Raw genomic sequence first — 20,451 nt, 5'->3', positions numbered from 1 at the left:
TGTTGATTCCTGTGTAGCTAAACCTTACATAGGCTACATAATATAGGCAGTAGGCCTACTTTGAACGTGAACGTAACCACTGCATTTGCAGAAATATTTTCTCACAGCTAATATTGTTTTTAAATGTGCCAAATAAAAATAAATTTTTTAATTATTTCCCGATATCAGTTCAACAGAAAACATGAAATACCACAATGTGCTGTCAAGATGTTTTTTTCTTTTAATGGTTAATCGGGTAGACTATAGGTCAGACTTTGAAAACAGTCTTCTCTGATGACGCACTTCAGCCTTTTTTTTTCTGCTTTCCGGTTGGCGCATCGATAGCAGCGTGGTGTCCCTACTTCAACACCTCTGCAAATCTGCAGGCCGGGAAGGAGGCAACTTCTGGTACATTTACAGAGATGAAAAGCAGATTGTACAGTGTCAACACATTCATTCTGTTTCTTCCATCTGTAAGAATGTGGTTCATGGCACTAAAATCTCTTTCACACTCGGCTGTGGACGCTGGGAGCATGGAGACAGCGGTGAGAACTTTGCGCATGCTCTCTCCTGTGACACTGTGACACTTGAACTCATGAAACTCCTTCAGGAGTATGAGAGTGGTTGGGGCCTCAACAGCAAGAGTTTTGTGTATGGCGAGGAGTCTTTCATCACCGTACAGGACGCCCTCGCCTTCATCAGATGGCCAGTTTGATGGATTTAGAGTGGCGGTGGCAGGGATAATCCCATTGTCATCCTGCCTGCACTCAATGTTGTCAGCCAGGGAGACAATATTTTTTTTTTGTGTTCACACCATCGGCTTTCCTCATTGATCTCAGTGCGCTCAGTGCCATGCCCACCTCAGTGTTAGCATGGCCAGCTGTTGGGTCTCTCCTCTGAAGGAAAAGTGACAGGGCCTGTAGAATCTCCAGTGCATCTTTAAATAGTGCCATCTCCACCAAAAAAAAGCCACTCTGTCATTTTAGTGTGCATACCCTGACATCTTGCCCTCTCCTTGGTGGATCTGGATGGGTCTTTGGCCACCTCTCCAAAAAGTTTCACCAAAGCCGGATGGCTCTCCCAGAGAGCTGTCACTCAGTAGTCATGCAGGATGAGGACAGCCAGCGCACATCAAACACTCTCCCTATCCAACGAGCCTGGATGCCCAAATCAAAAGCTGCAGACTTAAGCTCTTTCATGTGTTTTGGTCTAGATGGTCTAGGTATCCATGTCTATGAGTTTTACCCATTGACTGTGTATACCTGGAGCGTTCGTCCCAGCCGTAAAGTCTATCCGACCAGACCAGGTAGTCGTGGCCGCTATCATTTGTACTTGTGTCCCCTGGTGGTATGGAGCTGTATAGCTACGGAGGCACACGCATTTGTGGATCTTCGTAGCAGGAGTAGTGTAGTGTGTAGTGTAAAAGTCACGTGTAGGAAGATGCCCAATCTAGAGGCCCGATAAATCATATTAATCAATATACGCATTTGTAAATTTACTTTACACATTTGTGTACCTGGTTACACATTTATAGATCTGGTGACTCATTTGTGTGTCGAAATACACATTTGCAAATAGTTTTGCCACAATAATGGCCCCATAACTGTCTGACTACTTCAGTACACATGAAACGAGCAAACGAGTACAAAACATGCTTAATGGAAAATTACCACAGCAGTCTTAAGCAGACGTGTCCCTCCATAGGAACTGGGTTCTGCTCAAGGTTTCTTGTTGTTCAAAGATCTGGTCACTCTGAAGGTTTTCAGCCTCGGGGTTGTGCTGAATATTTGCTATTTATTTTTATCAGTTTTTATTTAATTCAATGGCTGAAATACAATTAAAGAAATAAACAAACAGAAAATTAAGTTCAAACATACTGTAAGATGCAAATAAACAAGGCCTTAGGTTTGTTGTCTACTGGCAGATTTATTCTCTTATTACCACCACGACAAATCAACAGTTGTCAACAAACAACTGTTAAAATTCACTACCCACAATATCCCCATTTGCCATAAACAAGTCCAACAAGTCTAGTACGTGTAAATACATATGCTGATTGGCACCGTAACAAGAGTAAATGAGTACACAAAAACAAAATCCGAAGGCCTTACTTCATAAGACTTCCTGCACTTGAGGATTGAGGGGATGATTTGACAATCTCCTATACACTGTACCTCATCAAAACTTTCTGTTTTCTACATAACAGTAAATTCCCTTCAATAATATAAAAGTGCATCCTGGTTCAGAAATAAATACAAACAAACAGTAATTTGTTTGATACCCTGATTCCTCCATGTTTTACAACATCTACATCTACATACAGCTCAGTCACCTGCTACCCTTACAAAAATAATATTTAACATCCAAAAAAAAAAAAAAAAATCATATGTAAATCTTCTGTCTTTCTAGCTCTCTGGAAAGGAGAAGTCTCATTTTGCTGTGCAAGAGTATGAGACTCCTGGCTGCTTTCAATTCTGAAAAAAAAAAAAAAAAAGAATTCACCACCCTCTATAAAAGGAGATTTGTTTTTGCTCATCTAAATGCTGGATAACATCATACTCCTGTTGTCCTGGATGTATTCCAGTTCTCTGCTTTTTGTCCTGGAGTTCCTCAAAGTAATGATTCCAGTTTCCATCCTTGTCTGCTCCAAAGCCGAACACATGGACCTGTGAAAAGGAAAACCAACATGTACTAGTCAATAAAACTACTTAATGTATAAAAGATTTGCTGTATAAGTGTTCACTGTTGTAACCAATATTTGCAAGTCTGAATTTCAGTCAAAAATTTCTCTTTCGGGAGGAGGTGTTTAGCTCAGCAAGTAGAGCACCCGCCCCACGTGTTGAGGCTACAGTCCTCACTCGAATTTCGCATTGGGCGCCCTTTCTTGTATGTCACTCCCCCCTTTCTGCTTTCCCATTTGCTGTCTGTCTCCATTGCCCTGTCAAATAAAGGCTAAAAGGCCAAAAAAATATATATATACTTAAAAAATTGTTCTTTCAACGTTTTGCGCTGAATCGGTGACATGCAGTGAGTCAGTAAAGGGCAGCATGGAGAAACCTCCAACAGTGGCGCGGCCCCACAAAAACACTGCTCGGAATGAAGATTTAGTTTCACCTAGCACTACATTTAAAATTAAGATTTAACATTTAAATTTAGAATTTAATATTTAATATTTAGATTTAATATTTAACATTTAGATTTCTTTTCTTTCTTTTACCTTTTACCTCGGGGAGGGCCAATTGAGCGCAAGTTCTCTTTTCCAATGACGCCCGGATAACAACAATCCATAAGCACAATATACAATGTATACAATATAAACATAAACGTAAACATAAAGCAAGGCAAATCATAAATCGGAAGACATTTAAAAAGTGCATGTACATTCAGATTGCATGGAATCCATGATAATAAGTTTGAACTGATTAAAAGGAGTCAAGGCATACAGCTGGAGTACTGACAAAAGATTATTCTATTTGATTGGTGCAAAATACTCAGACAACTTTTCCTACCTCAGTCCTAACATTTGGGATGAATAGCTAACAAGAAAGTAAGTTTGTCAGATAAACAGATAGTTTGTGAAGAAATGCCTTATAATAAATCTAATTACTGTGTCCACTGTGTCCAGTGGTTTTAATATAGCTGGAGAATCATGCATATAATGACATCCCCATAGTCCAATACAATGTAGCTTGTACTATGTTCTTTGATTGCTCCAGTGCTTTTAACACCATTCGGCCCTGTGATGAGTGAGAAGTTGCTCAGGATGGGTGTCAGCTCCACCACTCAGTGCATTTACATGCAGAGCTTAATCGAGCTATTCTCAAAATTCGTTTACATGCAGCACAAGAAAATCGAATAACTGTTCTCCTCATCCACACTAGGTGGCAGTACGTTTCTTTTCAGCGGACTAGTACCAGGTTAATACGGCCCGATTTCCGGTTGACCTATAACGTGATATAATAAACAAGAGTCGTTCATGCGGCAGACCGGCATTTCAAACAACAACCAGACGGATAACAGTACATTTCTAATCTTGTACGTAATGTTCGCGCTACTTCTGGTGCAGGTAAGATCCGCGCTATCCCTCAGACGGTTCTTCTAGCGGCTCCGTTTCCCTTCTTCTCCTTCTGCAATAGGCTTTCTTGGATGTTTTTGTTTCCTTGGTCACACGCCAGCAGTGGTTGTGGAGCATGCGCACACGCATTATCCAATGAAAACTCCAATTCCAATCGCATTATCTGGGTGTCAATCAGATTTGTCAGTCTTGAGTTTTGAAGCACATGTGTGACATGTGCCTCCTGTTGCAAAAAAAAAAACTTAAGTGATTTTGATGCCCTGAAAAAACAACATTTTTTCCATATTTCTACTCCTGCTTTTGGTAAGTACTCATTTGTTATCAAAATGTAAGAGATTCGTGATTTAAATAAAGCATATGTTATAATTTTACTAGAATTAGAAATATGTTTTATTTTGAAGTCAAAATATGTGTTTTAGCATGCTAGCCAACAGCCCACATGCTGCATCGATACAGTCACTGCATAGCATTGTTCATTGCAATGATATAAAGCATGATAAGCATGTGTAGTTTACATTTATGTAAGCAGAATATCATATTATACTGTTAAATAGATAATACATGTGTATATTTATTCCTTTTTTTTTAATTTATCATTTTTACCAAGTGGGGTTAAAGGGGACACTAGCAAAAAAAAAAAAAAAAAAAAAAAACATTAAGGGTGGATATAAATGAGTATAGCTAATTACTTTGATGCATGGTCTTGCAGCATATATATATTCATGTCATGTGGGAGCAGCCCACCTGCTCCCATTAAGACAACTTGGCTGTGTTTCAGTGGAGATTTTCTCCCTTTTGACTTTTGAACCATTTCCCTGCCTAACTTTGACTTCACCTAATCAATCAGCTTCATAACTCAGATAATTAAATACCCAAATTTAAATATCATGCCGCCTTTAATGTTAAAGTTTATTGTTATGACTAATGAACTGTATGTTTTTTACCTGTAGGGGGTCTTCAATGTTGGTTTTAGTTTTCTCTATGTAAGCTGTGGTTTAAAAATCAGTTAAAGTTATCTGCTTAATTGTAAATACTGAAATTTGACTCATTTATTATCCTTAAAATATTAGTATTGAACCAGGAAACTGCCTTTCTTTCAGTCATTAGGTCTTCAGAAATCTAGATAAAAATATCTGCACTCTCAACCAGCCGGCTGGACTACAAATTTTGGCCAATTGTAAATGCCAACAGTACAATGTAGGATAGAGTTACAGGCAAGATGACAACACATATTGAAAGATGAAGTCTTGAAGAGTAATTTCCATACTAATTTTGATTTTGTTAATGAATAGATTTTTGCCTACATTCCAAAGAAGACATGTTGTAAGTTTAGCTTTTTCTGTGTTGACAACACAGGAAAAGGCTGACCACGCTTATTTCAAATACCATTTTAGCATTTTATTTTTACAGGCCAGAGGAAAGGAGTGGAGACAAAATGAAAATAGCTATTAAGAGCTAAGACATTACATATTTTAATAGAACAACTTTGGATTGTTAAGATTTTCTATACATGTATTTATCAACAAGTCATGATGTGGGCTTATTTGGAACAATTACCCATTAAGCCCATGCCAGACTTTTGACATATTTTGACAAATTAAACAATAAAAACATTAAAAATTGGTATAAATTAATTATTGACACTTCAAATGAGACATTAGACTATCATTTTAACTAAAATGTTCTCACTTAAATTGGGGTGGTATATATTAAAAATGTCTGAAGAGCAGATTTGGTGGGCTTAATAGGGACACTTACCCTATGTCGATTTGCAGTCTCTGTTAGCGGTCTAATCTAATCAAATCAAACTTTATTTATATAGCACTTTTCATGCAAATATGAAGTGCTTCACACAGATTTAAAAAAAAAAAAAAAAAACGAAAACCACGAAAAAGCATAACTACTGCTGCCCATACACGAAAACGCTGCATGCAGGCATGTGTATGTTCAGTTATTATTTATCCAACCAATGTGTCAGCTGTAACTGCCGCACATGTCAGTTTTGAATTTATTTTAGTTCCTACCTACTACCTGTTACAGTTGAGGTGGGGCTTATTTATTTATTTATTTATGTTTTGGTTGTTGTGTCCCCATGTACCTTTTTAATGTTACACCAAAAAGCAGTGCATGGCAAGTCCACAGTCAAGTTAAGTCAAGTTAAATGAAAACACAAACGAATAATGTAAATAACGAAGACAAAAAGAGAAGACAAGGATAAGACTAAGGCCCTTACAGTAGTGTGTAGCCTAAGAGGTATGTTTATTGTAGTATTGTAATTGCATTCAGCTACGAGCTGCGTAGTAATGTACTTATTTTCCTGATTGTTTGTTTACTCTCTTTCTTCAGTTCTCACGGGTTGGTCGGTGACTAATAAACCCTGTTTTTAAAATGATCTCTGGCCTCATGCTTTCTTCCCAGAGGAGCTACAGTGACAACTCGACTTCTTCGTGTGGGTGACCAAGGAAGAAGCGTCGCTAGAGCACAGTGAGCCACGGTCGGTTGAAGCTTATCAGCGTCGCTGAGGAAGCAGCCGCATGGTGCTGCCAGGATGAATTCACTGTAAATAAAGACTTTGAGAGACTGAACTATTTCCACATTTTGAAGTTGTTAACCTACCTTTAATTGTTGAAGTTGATACAAACATTACGAGGTTGTGTTTATCAGTTATTAACAGTTAACGCTGCAAATTTGTGTCAAACAAGTAGCGTTAATATTAAGATATAACAACCCCATAGTTATTTTAAAGCCGAATTGCAAATGTTAGTGTATCTCTACTCTGTGTTAGTGTTGGCCATTTGTTTAGTTACTACTGACTATAAAAGAGTGAATAAGTCAGCTTATTGAACAAGAAGTATAACCATTGCTTCCTGTTAAAACTGAGTGGGATTCAACTACGCTAAAGCTATTCTAGCCATTCTATTTAGTAACTGCAAGATAAGTGTAGTATCACATTTAAAACTTAAGAATTTAAAACATAAAGGTAACCCAGGCAATGTCTAACATAGAAACTTTCTGTGAGAGTGACAAAAAGGGTGGTGGTGAAGACACGTAACCTCAAGCATCTGAAGGCACTGAAGCTTCTCACCATACTTCTTTTCCAGAGACACAGAGAAGTCAAAGAGCTTGCAAGTTAACAGTAAAGGGCCACAAGGAGCAAGTTAAAAGAGCTACAACAAGTGGAAGGCAGTCATTAAGGATGCTAAGGAGTGCTGAGTGGAGAATGTTCAAAGGGCTTGCTCCGTGAACACATCATTAAGGTGAGCAATGCTGCAAAGGATCTGAATGATGTTTATGAAGAGTTTAGACGCATTGACATTCCAGACCCTGACGCACGATGCAGAATAGACACCTCTAAAGCAGTAAAAAGGACAGTAATTAAAACTACTACAAGGTATCTTAACACTGAAGCTGATGGAAATCAAGGGATTATAAAACAAGACAGGAAGGTGGGAGATACTGAATCTGTGTTTACGTCTGCAGCATCAGATAGAAAAAGTATGTCTCACCATACCAAGTCCAAGTCCAGGCGTTCTGTATGAACAGAATGAATGCTCAGATGATGAAATAGATCAACTACTCCATCGACATATCACCCTGAAAGAGAAGGGAGAAATTAAGGTTGAAGGTAAGCTGTCTCAGCATCAGCCTGCTCCACAAGCTATGACACTGCTTGGGAGAGAAGATAGCACAGCAGCTCTTGTAAGAGTGTTTGCGGAGTCTGTAAGTGCAAGTCGCCTTCCCATACCTGAACCTACAATATTCAGCGGTGATCCACTCAGATTAAATGACTGGAAGGTTTAATTTCAAACACTTATTGACAGGAAAACAATACCAGGTGAAGAGAAGATATATTACCTGCGAAAGTATGTGAGTGGCACAGACAAGAAAGCCATAGAGAGCTTCTTCCTGCTAGGCACAGAGTCAGCCTATCATGCAGCATGGACCATCCTAGAAGAGAGATATGGCAATCCATTCCTCATCGCCAAGGCCTTCAGGGATAAGCTTGATTCATGACTGCAGTGAGAATCAGAAGATACTTGCTAAACTTCCAGATTGACTGACCTCTGGATGGAATAGGAAGGTCACAGAAGTGGAAGAGAAAGGCCATGAGTTCCCAAGCTTCAGCAATTTTGTTGAGTTCCTCACACGCGAAGCCAAAATCGCTTGCAACCGAATAACATCTTTACATGCTCTAAAATCAGGTGAAGGTGAGAAGAGCAAGGTTTCAAGAAACAGAGGTCCTGGAGCAAAGGTGCTGGCAACAAACTCAAGTGAAAGGACTGTTGTTGCAAGCTGTGTTTTCTGTGAAAAGACAGGTCACAGTTTACTTAAGTGTCACAAGTTCATGGACGAAACAGTCTCTGCACAAGTTAAGTTTGTCCAGGAAAACAAGTTGTGTTTCGGCTCCGGTCATCGCTCAAAGGAGTGTGAAAGGAGATAGACCTGCAATATATGTGAGAAAAGACATCCAACTTGCCTCCATGATAATCGCACTAAAGAAAGAAAGACACTAACAGAGGTTAATGGAACAAGTGACTATGCTGAGCTGAAAGAAGGAAGCATTGAATGGCGACAAGACAAAGCTACAACATCCTCGTTTGAGGCAACACTAAACAGGGTCATACAGAACATCAAGGACACTCATACATCCACTATCATCCATGTGTGGGTGTCAGCAACAAGTGAACCTGATCGTGAAATTCTTGTGTATGCACTCCACACAACCTTCCTCCTTGAAAAAAAACTGCAAAGGCTCTGCATACAAGAAATGAACCAGTTCAATTAAAGCTGTCCACCATGACTTTTAGAAACACCATTGTGTCATGTCAAGGAGTTACTGGTCTGCAAGTCAGAGGATTCTACTCAGACAAGGTAATACCTCTGCCGGTGACCTATGCAAGAAACTTCATACCTGCAAACAGAGAACATATTCCCACCCCAGAGACAGCCAAGGTTTGGCCTCACCTTGAACACATCTCAGCTGACATAGCTCCTCAACCCAGTTGTGATGTTGGCTTGTTAATTGGCTTTAACTGTCGTCAAGCACTCGTTCCAAGACAGGTGGTGCCCGGTGAAGGAAATCAGCCATTCGGATTGAGAATAGACTTGGGCTGGAGAATTATAGGTTATGGCAGCCTCTCTCTTGATTATGGAGATGTAATAGGAGTAAGTCACCAAGTTGTGGTAAAGCAAGTCATTCCAGATTGTCAGTTGGCTCCACATGTCACAAATGGAGTACATTGTGTCTATAGAACACAGATCAAGGAAGTGGTCTCACCTGTAGATGTCATCAAGGTCTTGGAGTCTGACTTTGTGGAAAGAGCTTCAGATGATACAAGCATCTCCCAAGAGGACCTCAGATTCCTGTCACAGCTGCGAAGGAGCGTCCGGCTCAATGATGATGGTCACTATGAGATGCCACTACCTTTCAAAAAGGAGAGACCTAACTTACCAAACAAGAAGGTATGTGCCATCCATCGTCTCAGATGCTTAGAAAGGAAGCTGAGAAGAAATGAGCAGTACTACGAGGACTATAAAACCTTTGTTGATGACATCATACCTCGCAGAGATGCAGAAAGAGTTCCTGAAGAAGACATCAACAAGACTCCAGCATGGTACATTCCCCATCACGGAGTGTATCATCCGCAGAAGCCTGGAAAGATCCGTGTTGGCTTTGACTGCGCTGTAAGGTTTTATGAGACTTGTTTGAATGAAACAAATAACTTGGTTGGAGTCCTTTGTCATTTTCATAGAGGTTCTGTGGCAATAATGCACAACATAGAGCGCATGTTTCACCAATTTCATGTGAAGGCAGAAGACCAAGACTACTTACATTTACTTTGGTGGGAGGACAGAAATCTGGAAACTTGACCATTGATCCACCGTATGAAAGTTCACCTTTTTGCCGCACCTTTATCCCCAAGCTGCGCCAACTTTGGACTAAGACATCTTGCTGATGAAGGATGGGGAAGATTCAGTGAAGACAACATCCAGTTCATCAAAAGGAATTTTTATGTTGATGATGGGCTGGCCATTGTCACATCTCAAAGGCAAGCTATCCAACTAGTGAAGGAAGCAAGAGAACCCTGCAGCACAGGCAAGCTCTGGCTGCATAAATTCATCTCAAACAATGAAGAAGTCATGGCCACAATTCCTAAAGACGACTGTTTTGAGACTGCCAAGGGTCTACACATGGCACTGGGTGAAGAACATATGGAAAGAGCGCTTGGCATTCAGTGGTGTGTGACCTCTGATGAATTCCAGTTCCAAGTAATCGTTAAAGAGAATCCATTCACTTGAAGAGGAGTCTTGTCCACAGTGGTGTCAGTTTTCGACCCACTTGGATTTGTGGCACCGCTCATCCTGTTAGGGAAAAGGATTGTCCAGCAGATGTGTCGCGACAAACTCAGTTGGGATGACACCTTACCTGATGATCTGCGACCTCTGTGGGAATCCTGGCTCCTAGACCTGAAAAACCTTGCTGGTGTGAAGATTCAGAGATGCTATGTTCCACCGAACTTCAAGGTTTTGCACTATGAGTTGCATCATTTCTCGCCAGTGTGTCAGGATATGGAGAGTGTTCGGAGAGTTTTCGTATCTCAGAGCAATCAGTACATCGGGTGAAGTGCATTGTACTCTCGTCATGGGTAGGTCGAGAGTTGCTCCCACGAAGGTGACCACCATACCAACCATAAGACTAGAGCTGTCAGGTGCAGTAGTAGCAGTCAGAGTCAGTGACATGCTCAAAAGAGAGCTTTTAATGGAATGCATGCAAGAAGTCTTCTGAACAGATTCAAAGATTGTTCTGGGCGAAGTCAGTAGATTCCATGTGTTCGTAGCCAATCGTGTGGAATGTATCAAACAAAGCACAGAGTCTACACAGTGGAAGTATGTGACCTCAAAGGAGAACCCAGCAGATCATGCCTCAAGAGGGCTCTTGGCTGACCAGCTGTTAACATCCAACTGGTTCACAGGTCCAGACCTGCTGTGGCAGAAGGAGTTGCCAGCTGGAGATGTCAAGGTGGGAGAGATCCCAAGTAGTGACCCAGAGCTCAAGAAGGTCCATGTTCATGATACAGAGGCAAGGGAGGTGAGGTCACTGTTGGATCGTCTCCACAAGTTCTCTGATTGGTCAAGATTGGTGAAGGCCATTGCTAGATTAAAACGTCTTGCTAAAGAAGTCAAAGGCCTGAAGGCTAGGTCCTGTGAAGCCACCAGTCTAGAGGAAAGGGAAGCATAGTTAACCATAATCAAAATGGTTCCACAAATAAAACTCTCACAAGAAGTCCAGTATCTTCTGCATCTCAAGGAGACACAACTGAAGTCCAAGCTGCATTGGTTAAACCCATTCCTGGATGACCAAGGTATAATGAGAGTCGGAGGCCGCTTGACTCATGCTGCATTACATCCAGATGTAAGGCATCCAGCAGTTCTTCCAAGAAACAGTCACATCTCATCATTGCTGATTAATCACTATCATGAAAGAGTACACCATCAAGGCTGGGGGATGACCACAAATGAGCTCTGTTCCAACAGTATATGGATCCTCGGATGCATCAACCTGGTCTCATCCCATATTTACAAGTGCACCAAGTGCAGGAAATTCAGAAGAGGCATAGAACAACAGAGAATGGCAGATCTATCGTGACCGAACAGAAGCTACACCGCCATTCACTGTCTGAGGTATGGATTGTTTTAGTCCATTTTAAATTAAGGAAGGGAGAAAGCAGTGGAAGAGATACGGACTGTTACTCACCTGTATGTGCTCCAGAGCAATTCACATTGAAATGCTTGATGACTTAACCTCAGATGCTTTCATAAATGCCCTGCGTTCAATCATGACCATTCGTGGTGCAGTGCAGTGGATTAGGTGCGATCAGGGGACAAACTTTGTTGGTGCAAGGCGAGAGTTTGTTGAAGTGTTGAGAGAGATGGATCAAGAGGAACTCAAGGAGAGAGGATGTGAGTTCCTATTTAATACCTCATCCTCAAGCCACATTGGTGGAGTCTGGGAAAGACAGATTTGCACAGTCAGAAGTGTTTTAATGTATATCCTAGAACAGTCTGCCAAATAGCTTGACTCCTCCTTTCTGCGAACATTCTTGCATGAGGTCATGGCAGTTGTGAATAGTAGGCCACTGACTACTGATAACCTGAATGATTCATGCAGTCCAGAGCCATTAACACCAAACAACATTCTGACCATGAAGTCCACAATCATATCGCCACCCCCTGGGAAGTTCATGAGGGAAGACCTTTAACTCTGGAAAAGATGGCGTCGAGTTCAACTCCTAGCAAACAACTTCTGGTCACTTTGGAAAAAGGAGTATCTTTTAAATCTCCAACACAAAGGTGGATCAAGGACTGTAGACATGCACAGGTCAATGACATTGTTCTTTTGAAGGATGATGGGATGCCACAGAACAAGTGGAAGTTGGAAAAGGTCCTGCAAGTTTATCCTGGGAAGGATGGAAGAGTGAGATCACTGAAGTTGTTACTCAGCGATCCAATACGGGATAGCATGGGGAGACGCACCTCCAAACCAGTTTACCTGGAAAGACCTATTCAGAAGACAGTTTCACTGTTAGAAGCAGACTGAAGACCAGTGTACGCTTCTCTCACTCTCAGTCTATTAGTTGGGTGGTTGGTTGTTAGATAATAATAGTTAAGAGAATGTTCATATACAGCATATATGTCTTTCATAAGTTGTTCAAGGAAATCACTTGTGATTTGGTGGGAGTGTAACTGCACATGTCAGTTTCGAATTTATTTTAGTTCCTACCTACTACCTGTTAAAGTTGAGGTGGGGCTTATTTATTTATTTATTTATTATTGTTGTTTCCACACGTACCTTTTTAATGTTACACCACCAAGCAGTGCATGGCAAGACCACAGTCAAGTTAAGTCAAGTTAAATGAAAACACAAACAAATAATGTAAATAACGAAGACAAAAAAAGAAGACAAAGACAAGACTAAGCCCCTTACAGTAGTGTGTAGCCTACGAGGTATGTTTATTGTAGTATTGTAATTGCATTCAGCTACGAGCTGCGTCGAAATGTACTTATTTTCCTGATTGTTTGTTTACTCTCTTTCTTCAGTTCTCACGGGTCGGTTGGTGATTAATAAACCCTGTTTTTAAAATGATCTCTGGCCTCATGCTTTCTACCGAGAGGAGCTACATCAGCTATTAACATTAAGAGCAGTAAGAATACCAATCACTGAATTTTGAACTTTATTTCTTCTTTAACTTTAAGGTAGCAGCCACCAAATCTGTTGAATTTGTGCTGTACAACATGTTTTGAAACTCCTCTCCATCATTCACGGTAAATTCTACCCTCCTAAATCCCTCTAATCATCTCATGCTTTCTAAGTTATTTTCAGAATTCAGTAATCCATTTACTTCTCTTTTCTTTGGCAGATATCTGTAAAAACATCTCTGGCTGCTTTTCAAATCTGTTGCTAAGTCAGTCGCACAACAGCTCTTCTCCATTCTTAATATTAATTTTACAATTTAGATGTTATTAAAACCTGTGATTCAAACTATTGCTGCTAAGTTAATCTCCATGATCAACTGTAATTTTTTGCCACTCTCGCTGTAACCATGGAGACATAGCTTGCTGTGAGGTCATGTACACACCCACTATTGCACTGTAGAGCTCTTAATTAAAACTATACATTTTTCACTTAACATATTTGTTTAACCAGAAAAAACGTTCATTTTCATTCCCTTAAAACAACAATTTTGAAGTACTGCGAATCTGTGGTATCTTTTGAGGTGGTTATACCAACAACATTTCATGCTGTTACAATTCAAGAACACACTTCAGTTTGATTTAAGTTAAAACTTCAATTAAAACAAAACATAAAGTGACCAAAGATAGACACGTCAACAACTCTATGGGTTGATGCTGTGTTGTACAAAGTACTAGAATGGGATTGCAAAGGGGTGGAAAATGTCCAGTAAATTTCCAGAAACTTTCCATGGGAATTATTAGAAATTTATGGGAATTAACTGTAAATTTGGGGTATTTTAAATCATAACCAAAAATAAATGTAATCACTTTTGAGGTAACTACCACCACCATAATAAGCTAGCCTCTTGAATGGTCAATGAAGTGAAAAATAGCTTACATTTAGCACCTATTGTTATTTAATATTTTTATTGATGTTTAATATAAGTTAAACATCAATACTATTACAGATCAAATATATTTACCCCATAATATTATCAAAAAATACTAGTCTGTGGGCTCAAATGTGTGGCTTCAACAGTCTTGTGCTTTGGGCTCAAAAGTTTTGCCTCCAGGGTTCAAGAAGTCATCTGTGCATGCGATGGAGGAATGCACAGTGCATGTAGGGGGTGTGGCCTTAATAGCCCTGCAGTAGGCAGTGTGCTGTGTGCATGTGACTGAGTGTACGTGAAGTAAATCTGGTTGTTTTAGCCAAGATTATGCTACAATACATTTTCCTCAACTATATTTAAGTTCCCTGTTGAGGGCCCACTCCAATTTTGTACATTTCAGATTTATTCCTGTTAATTTCCGTTTATTCCCATTAATTCCCATAGAAAGTTTCCAACTTTGAAAATAACCGGAATTTTACAACCCTATACTAGAACAACCTAAAGAGTGCCACCAAACCCCGAAAAGTTATTGCAACCTAACTAGCTACATAAATGAAGCCACAAAAAAAAGATTCTCTGAGGATAGGTGGTTACCGAAGACAGGCTGCAGAAGGCAATGTTCCAACCAACTGTTGATGTAGGAGGCTCAAACGTAATTTTTTCCAGCACTTTTCGAATTTTTTCATGATGATCATAACTTTCAGCTCTCAATTAAATAACTAAACAAACTCTTGTTTTCTTGTTTTGATAGATTTGAACAACCGTAAACTACACAAAACATCTATATTCTGATAGTCAGCATACTCCTTAATAGAAAATCACTTCCTACCCTCATCTGCAGTCCATTTTGTAATGTTAGGTTGGTACTCTACTGTATATTCTTAAAGTTGTACTTTTGTGTTGCTTCTTTTGTTTGTGAGTGCAGGAACCTGAGGCTGGGGCAACTGGGACATACAAGCATGACAATCTTTGTCGCTGGGAGAGACGATCCTTTCCATTCACCCAAAGACATTGAGATGGTCATTGATGGAATAGAGGTCCTGAACGAGGAGCTCTCTGACTGAACATTAAATAAAAAGTTCCTAAAGGAATGCATGAGTATTTATTAAAATATACTGAAAGAACATTTTTATGTGAGACACCTTTAAATAATTAGTTTGCTCCAACTTTAGTGGTTTAAATGAAGTTGAATATTTTAGGTCAATCTGAATGTTTAGTTTTCATCAAACCAATGAAGACAACTTCTTTATTTGAGTTAAGGACAACCTGAAATAATTGAGTCGGTCCAACTTCAGAAATTAGTTTACATAGAGTTACAAAATACAAGCTAAACTGAACTAATATAACTTGCATTGAGCCAAGTTAAAAAATTAGGTGTGATTGATTACTTCATTTTTTTTTTTTTTTTAAGTTTAAACAAGGTTTTATTTTTACAGTGCGGGATCAGTAGCCATCAGCCACCACAGCTTGTATTCTGCCAGATAAATAATTCTCAATCCATTTACAGGACTTGTTATCAAACAGACATTCTCGAGGTATAGCATGGTCAACTATTGCAACAAGACACTTATTTTGGAGATGCCGATTTTTTAATGTTTTGACGCTAAATGTAGGAAGAATTGCATTTTCATGCACAACTTTACAAACGGAACCCCATATGTTCAGTGTCGGTTGACCTAATTTTCTGGTTGTTTAAAGGTCTTTATATTGTGTGACAGCACAGGCAAACTCATGCAAATGAGCCAATTGTCAGCGCCGCAACACAAATGGTGGTTGTTGAACTCTGACAAGAACAGAAGCCACTGTGACCAAAGTGCCTCAGAGTCTCGTATGGACGAGGTCAGCTATATATATTTATATATGTGTGTGTGTACATTTTTCATATATACACACATATACACTCACTGTAAGTGAAGTGAAGTGTTGTAAACAAAACCAAAAACCAAAGATTACAAACAAACAATACACATACACATCACAACCTTCTCAGCCATGAGCATTTGTGCACAATTTAATGACCTGTTACAATTATGGTTATTGAACTTATTAACCCTGTTATGAGGTTTATACAACTGAACCTTTATTCAAACAGATCCTGCCTTCCATTTTGTATATACGTCACTCTCTTCAAAGGAAAAGTTATCAGCATTTGATTCACCCAGTATGTACCACTTGGTCTGCTGGTCTTTTTCCAAAAAAATGCAATGGATCTTTTTCTGTGTAAAAGACACATGTCTATTAGGCTCACTTTCATTGTATTTGTGACCTTTTGTATAAACCCCTACAACAAAAAGTACAGGATGCTTGGAATGCTTTTCAAAATCACTTTTTCTAATGGTATTTTAACCTCCTCCCAAAAAGGTTTTATCTTACTACATTGCCTCATACAATGGAATAATGTCCGCTTCACCTCACTGCATTTAATACATATATCTGGGATGTTCCTGTTATATTTATTTCAATTAACTGGTGTGATATACGTTCTCATTAACCATTTATACTGCAATAACCTAAATCGGGTATTAATTGATTGGGTGTGGGCCTTAGTACATACTGAATGCCAGTCCACTAATGATTGTTTTGACTTTGTTTAGATGTGACATGTTGAGCTGCTCACTTTGGGGTAGCTACTTATTCACAAACCAAGCACATTTTAAACCTCACAAAGGCAGCTCCAGTTCAATTGTTGAACTTACCTCATTGCAAATGTTCAGCGCAAGAGCCAAGGTTATAAAGCCAGTGGATGGATACCGTCCCTTCTTTGCCAGCCACGTGTCATGAACGTGTCTTATGAAAGCTGGGTTGATCACCATCACCTGTTGTCAGTCAGAATTGGTCTTTAAACTTACATGATCCACTACCTGTAGAGTCCATGAATCTCTGAGTGTTACTCACCAAATCCTTGTTGGCTGCTATTTTTGATTTTACTGGAACATAGGACCTGTTGGGGACAGCATGAAGTGACAAATTCAAATTATGTCGCCTATGCAACTATTTAACAAAATCCTAATTTTCATAAATTAAATGTCATGGTTTCAGTAGAGTCCTTCCTTCTCAGGAAGGACTCACTGCCACTGGTTTGCTTTGGATGTAAATCATGCATTGCAAGCAGAGGCGGAACGTGTCAAGAGATAGGACAGGCAACTGCAATAATGTGCCGTGTTTTGAATGGCAGTAGAAGGGGCCCCACCTGACACAGTTCTACCATCACATTACACGTCGTGCACACGTGTTTTAAAGTATTTAAACATGTTGATGGTGCCAAATTTAAAAAACTAACTAAGGTGTTAAGGAGAGAGGGAAGAAGAGGAAAAATGGAAATAGATAATGACGAGTATTACTAACACTAAATAGCTCATTCAGTGCTAGTCAATCTTGAAAACAGGGGAAAGATGCAGGATTAAAGTATTAAACTTAGTTGACTTAGCCAGTGGAGCAGTGTGTCTTGCTCTGTCTGTGACCAAGTCTGGTGGCAGTTATTGCCTAAGACCCCAATAGACTGTAGAATGATTTCAAATTCATCTAGTGTCACTGTTCCTAGGTTAGTCTCTAAGAGGAAGTACTCCTATGTTATAATCTGACACAACCAATCTGATTGAGGTGGAATTGTAGTTTAGCATCATGACTCAGCTTCTGTGAGCATGGACTGAGCCCTCTAACTGGCATCCCTTGTCACTTAGAATCACACGCATGACACGCAGCATGCATAGTATGATCTAATCACATTACATTAAACAAACCTGATAGCAAACAGGGACAACCACTTAAATACAGTCTAAAATGAAAAATTGAAAAGAGGACTGACTCACGTTCCATGAAATCCAGTTGTCATGCTCATCCTGAGCCACTCTAGATCCAGTATCTTGAATGGGGTCAACACAAGGTGAGTGGAGTTGTCTAAATCCATGGCACTCTCTGGATACATGACCTGATGAGTTGTTTTGGTGCCGACATCGTGTTCGTAGCCTTTGGTGCGACCCCCGTTAATTCTAAAAAAACACAGGGGAAATCAATCCACTCTTTAAGAAGAGGCCAGTCTTTAAATGAGATTTTCTTCTTGGTGAATATTTACCTGATGACGTAATCATGGAAATCTATCTGAGGTCCACGACGTGATCCCTTCAAGTTACCAGAATTTCCCACCACAGCACAGGTCTTACAGCTGTCTCTGCTGGGCTTTAAAGGCTCCAGGATGGTTGGGAATGTCTGAAACAGGCTGTTCACTGTTTCTTTATATGTGTTGTAGTCTTGTTTTTCATCCTGTAAGTGCTGGTGGAGACAGATACAGAATGTTTATCTGGACTAGCACACTGGGACATTTCCATCCACCAACTTCAACAACACAGAAGAACTCTGTCCTCACCTTCCACCAGTTGAAATCATCCTCTGAGAGGTTGTAGTTCGCAGACAAAAGCGGCTCAACTGGGGGTTTTAAGGGGTGGAAGCACAGCTGATTTTTGGGGGATAAACACATCCCACAGAGGGTTTGATTATCAAGAGAGAACTGAATATTGAACTTAGTGAGTCCTTTTAAAAACACAAGAATGCCGGCGAAGCACAGGGCTAAAGTGGTCATCTTCAACATCTTCAACTTTAACATATTTCTGGATGTGTGACGCTTGTGGTCAGGGAAATGGCTACGATCTGAAACAAGAAAGGATGTGGGAAATTTACAAGTGAGCAGAAGTGAGGCCATAAACATCACTGGTTCATTTAGAGATATAGTCAGAAACTAAAGGACACATAAAGTCCATTTAAGTAATTTTTTGTCTGTAGTCAGAAGAAGAAATGAGACGACGGAAAAGAGGAAAATGGTGTATTAATAATAATAATAATAATAATAATAATAATAATAATAATAATAATAATAATCAGCTGCTGTCCAGCTGACCGACGACTGAGATTCCCGCTGAACGTCAGAAGAAGCGCTGTAGATGCCAGCCTGGAGTTGGAGGTGGAGGAGGAGAAGGAGGTTCAGGTCGGCGTGTGAGGTGTTCGGCAGCAGGATGGATGGACTGTGTGCGCTTGATGGGACCCAGAGGGAATGTGTCTGAGAAGCGCTTTGGAGATCTGGGTTCATACAGAGCACAGTGCGTCTGTGTCTCTTCGGGACTCTAAAGGCGGATGGAGACACGCTCCTAGGTGTTGGAGTTTACATCCCTCTCTCAGCGGACAAGGCAACAGCATACGACACGATCCATGCCACTGTTGCTATGCATCTGACCAAACAACTGGATCACCTTGGACACTGTCAACTACTTGTTGTTCATTTGTTCATAATGCTAATTCTGATTTATTTATTTTTTTATTACACTTACAATAAATTTTTCTTATTTTCTTTTTTACTTATTTTTTCTTCGTTACCTTTTCTACTGTGACCGAATAAGTTTTGCAATGAAGTCAGTCTAAGTCTAAGAAGGGAAAAAATGAAGAAGTAAAAGAAGTAACATAATAATAATAATAATAATAATAAGAAGAAGAAGAAGAAGAAGAAGAAGAAGAAGAAGAAGAAGGAGAAGAAGAAGAAGAAGACTATTTTAGTGGCAGAATTGTTCACTTAGTCAATAAGTCAACATATTAAGCCGATAGGTAATCAAATGTAAATAAATTATTTTAAAAAGTAATATAATTAGTTTTCATCTCTTACCTGATCAGTGAATGCGCTTCTGGTCCAACTACCACTATATGAGTGTGTCACTACTGACTACTGGGTAAACTGTCAGCTGATCGGTGTCAGATAATCCCTGGAAGAGGATTTTCTGAGAATGTGATTGGTGACTTGCACCTGAGCTGCAGGTGTGGAAAGGTGGGGCGTGGTGGTAGCAACCGAACAGACATCAGTGCCACAAAAAAAGAACACTGGTCTGCCCAAGTGTTGGTGCTTTCCTCCATTATATGGTATATACAATCAATGTGTTCTTAGAAGATACTTTAAACTTATTTTTTTCGTTGTCATTGTTTTGTTTGCTAGTAAGATGAAATCATGTCTAACTACATCCCATTTGTTCGTTTATCCAATCAAGTCATTGCATCCAAAAACGTAATTGTGAAAGTGCTGAAGGAAATATTCTGATTTATACTCGTTTCAGTTGTACCCTTCAGTGAGAATTATGCTGTGTATGTATATCCGCTACAGTCTAAACGCAACCATAGATCAGAGAAGGACGTTTGAAATATTCACACATGAAACAAATAACACATTAAGAATGGATATGCGTAAACTGGAAAGCATTGCGCGTTAATGTCCGTTTAAAGACATTTGATTATAGTCGA

General features: G+C 39.7%; 1 protein-coding gene across 1 annotated transcript; it reads right to left on the bottom strand.

Annotated features, from left to right (window-relative positions):
- Positions 1 to 1,579: 1,579 nt before the first annotated feature.
- LOC125019573 (CMP-N-acetylneuraminate-beta-galactosamide-alpha-2,3-sialyltransferase 1-like) lies at positions 1,580 to 19,408 on the bottom strand. Its single transcript, XM_047604418.1, has 6 exons — positions 18,542 to 19,408; positions 18,251 to 18,447; positions 17,988 to 18,167; positions 17,074 to 17,119; positions 16,875 to 16,994; positions 1,580 to 2,645 (listed from the first exon to the last, which is right to left on the bottom strand). Exons 1-6 carry the CDS (start codon positions 18,878 to 18,880, stop codon positions 2,478 to 2,480), a joined length of 1,050 nt encoding a protein of 349 aa, XP_047460374.1. The 5' UTR covers positions 18,881 to 19,408; the 3' UTR covers positions 1,580 to 2,477.
- Positions 19,409 to 20,451: the final 1,043 nt, after the last annotated feature.

Source organism: Mugil cephalus, chromosome 14 (assembly GCF_022458985.1).
Source record: "Mugil cephalus isolate CIBA_MC_2020 chromosome 14, CIBA_Mcephalus_1.1, whole genome shotgun sequence".
Taxonomy (NCBI): Eukaryota; Metazoa; Chordata; class Actinopteri; order Mugiliformes; family Mugilidae; genus Mugil; species Mugil cephalus.
Note: the sequence above shows the minus strand (reverse complement) of the source record. Positions and strands in the feature narration are given on the sequence as shown.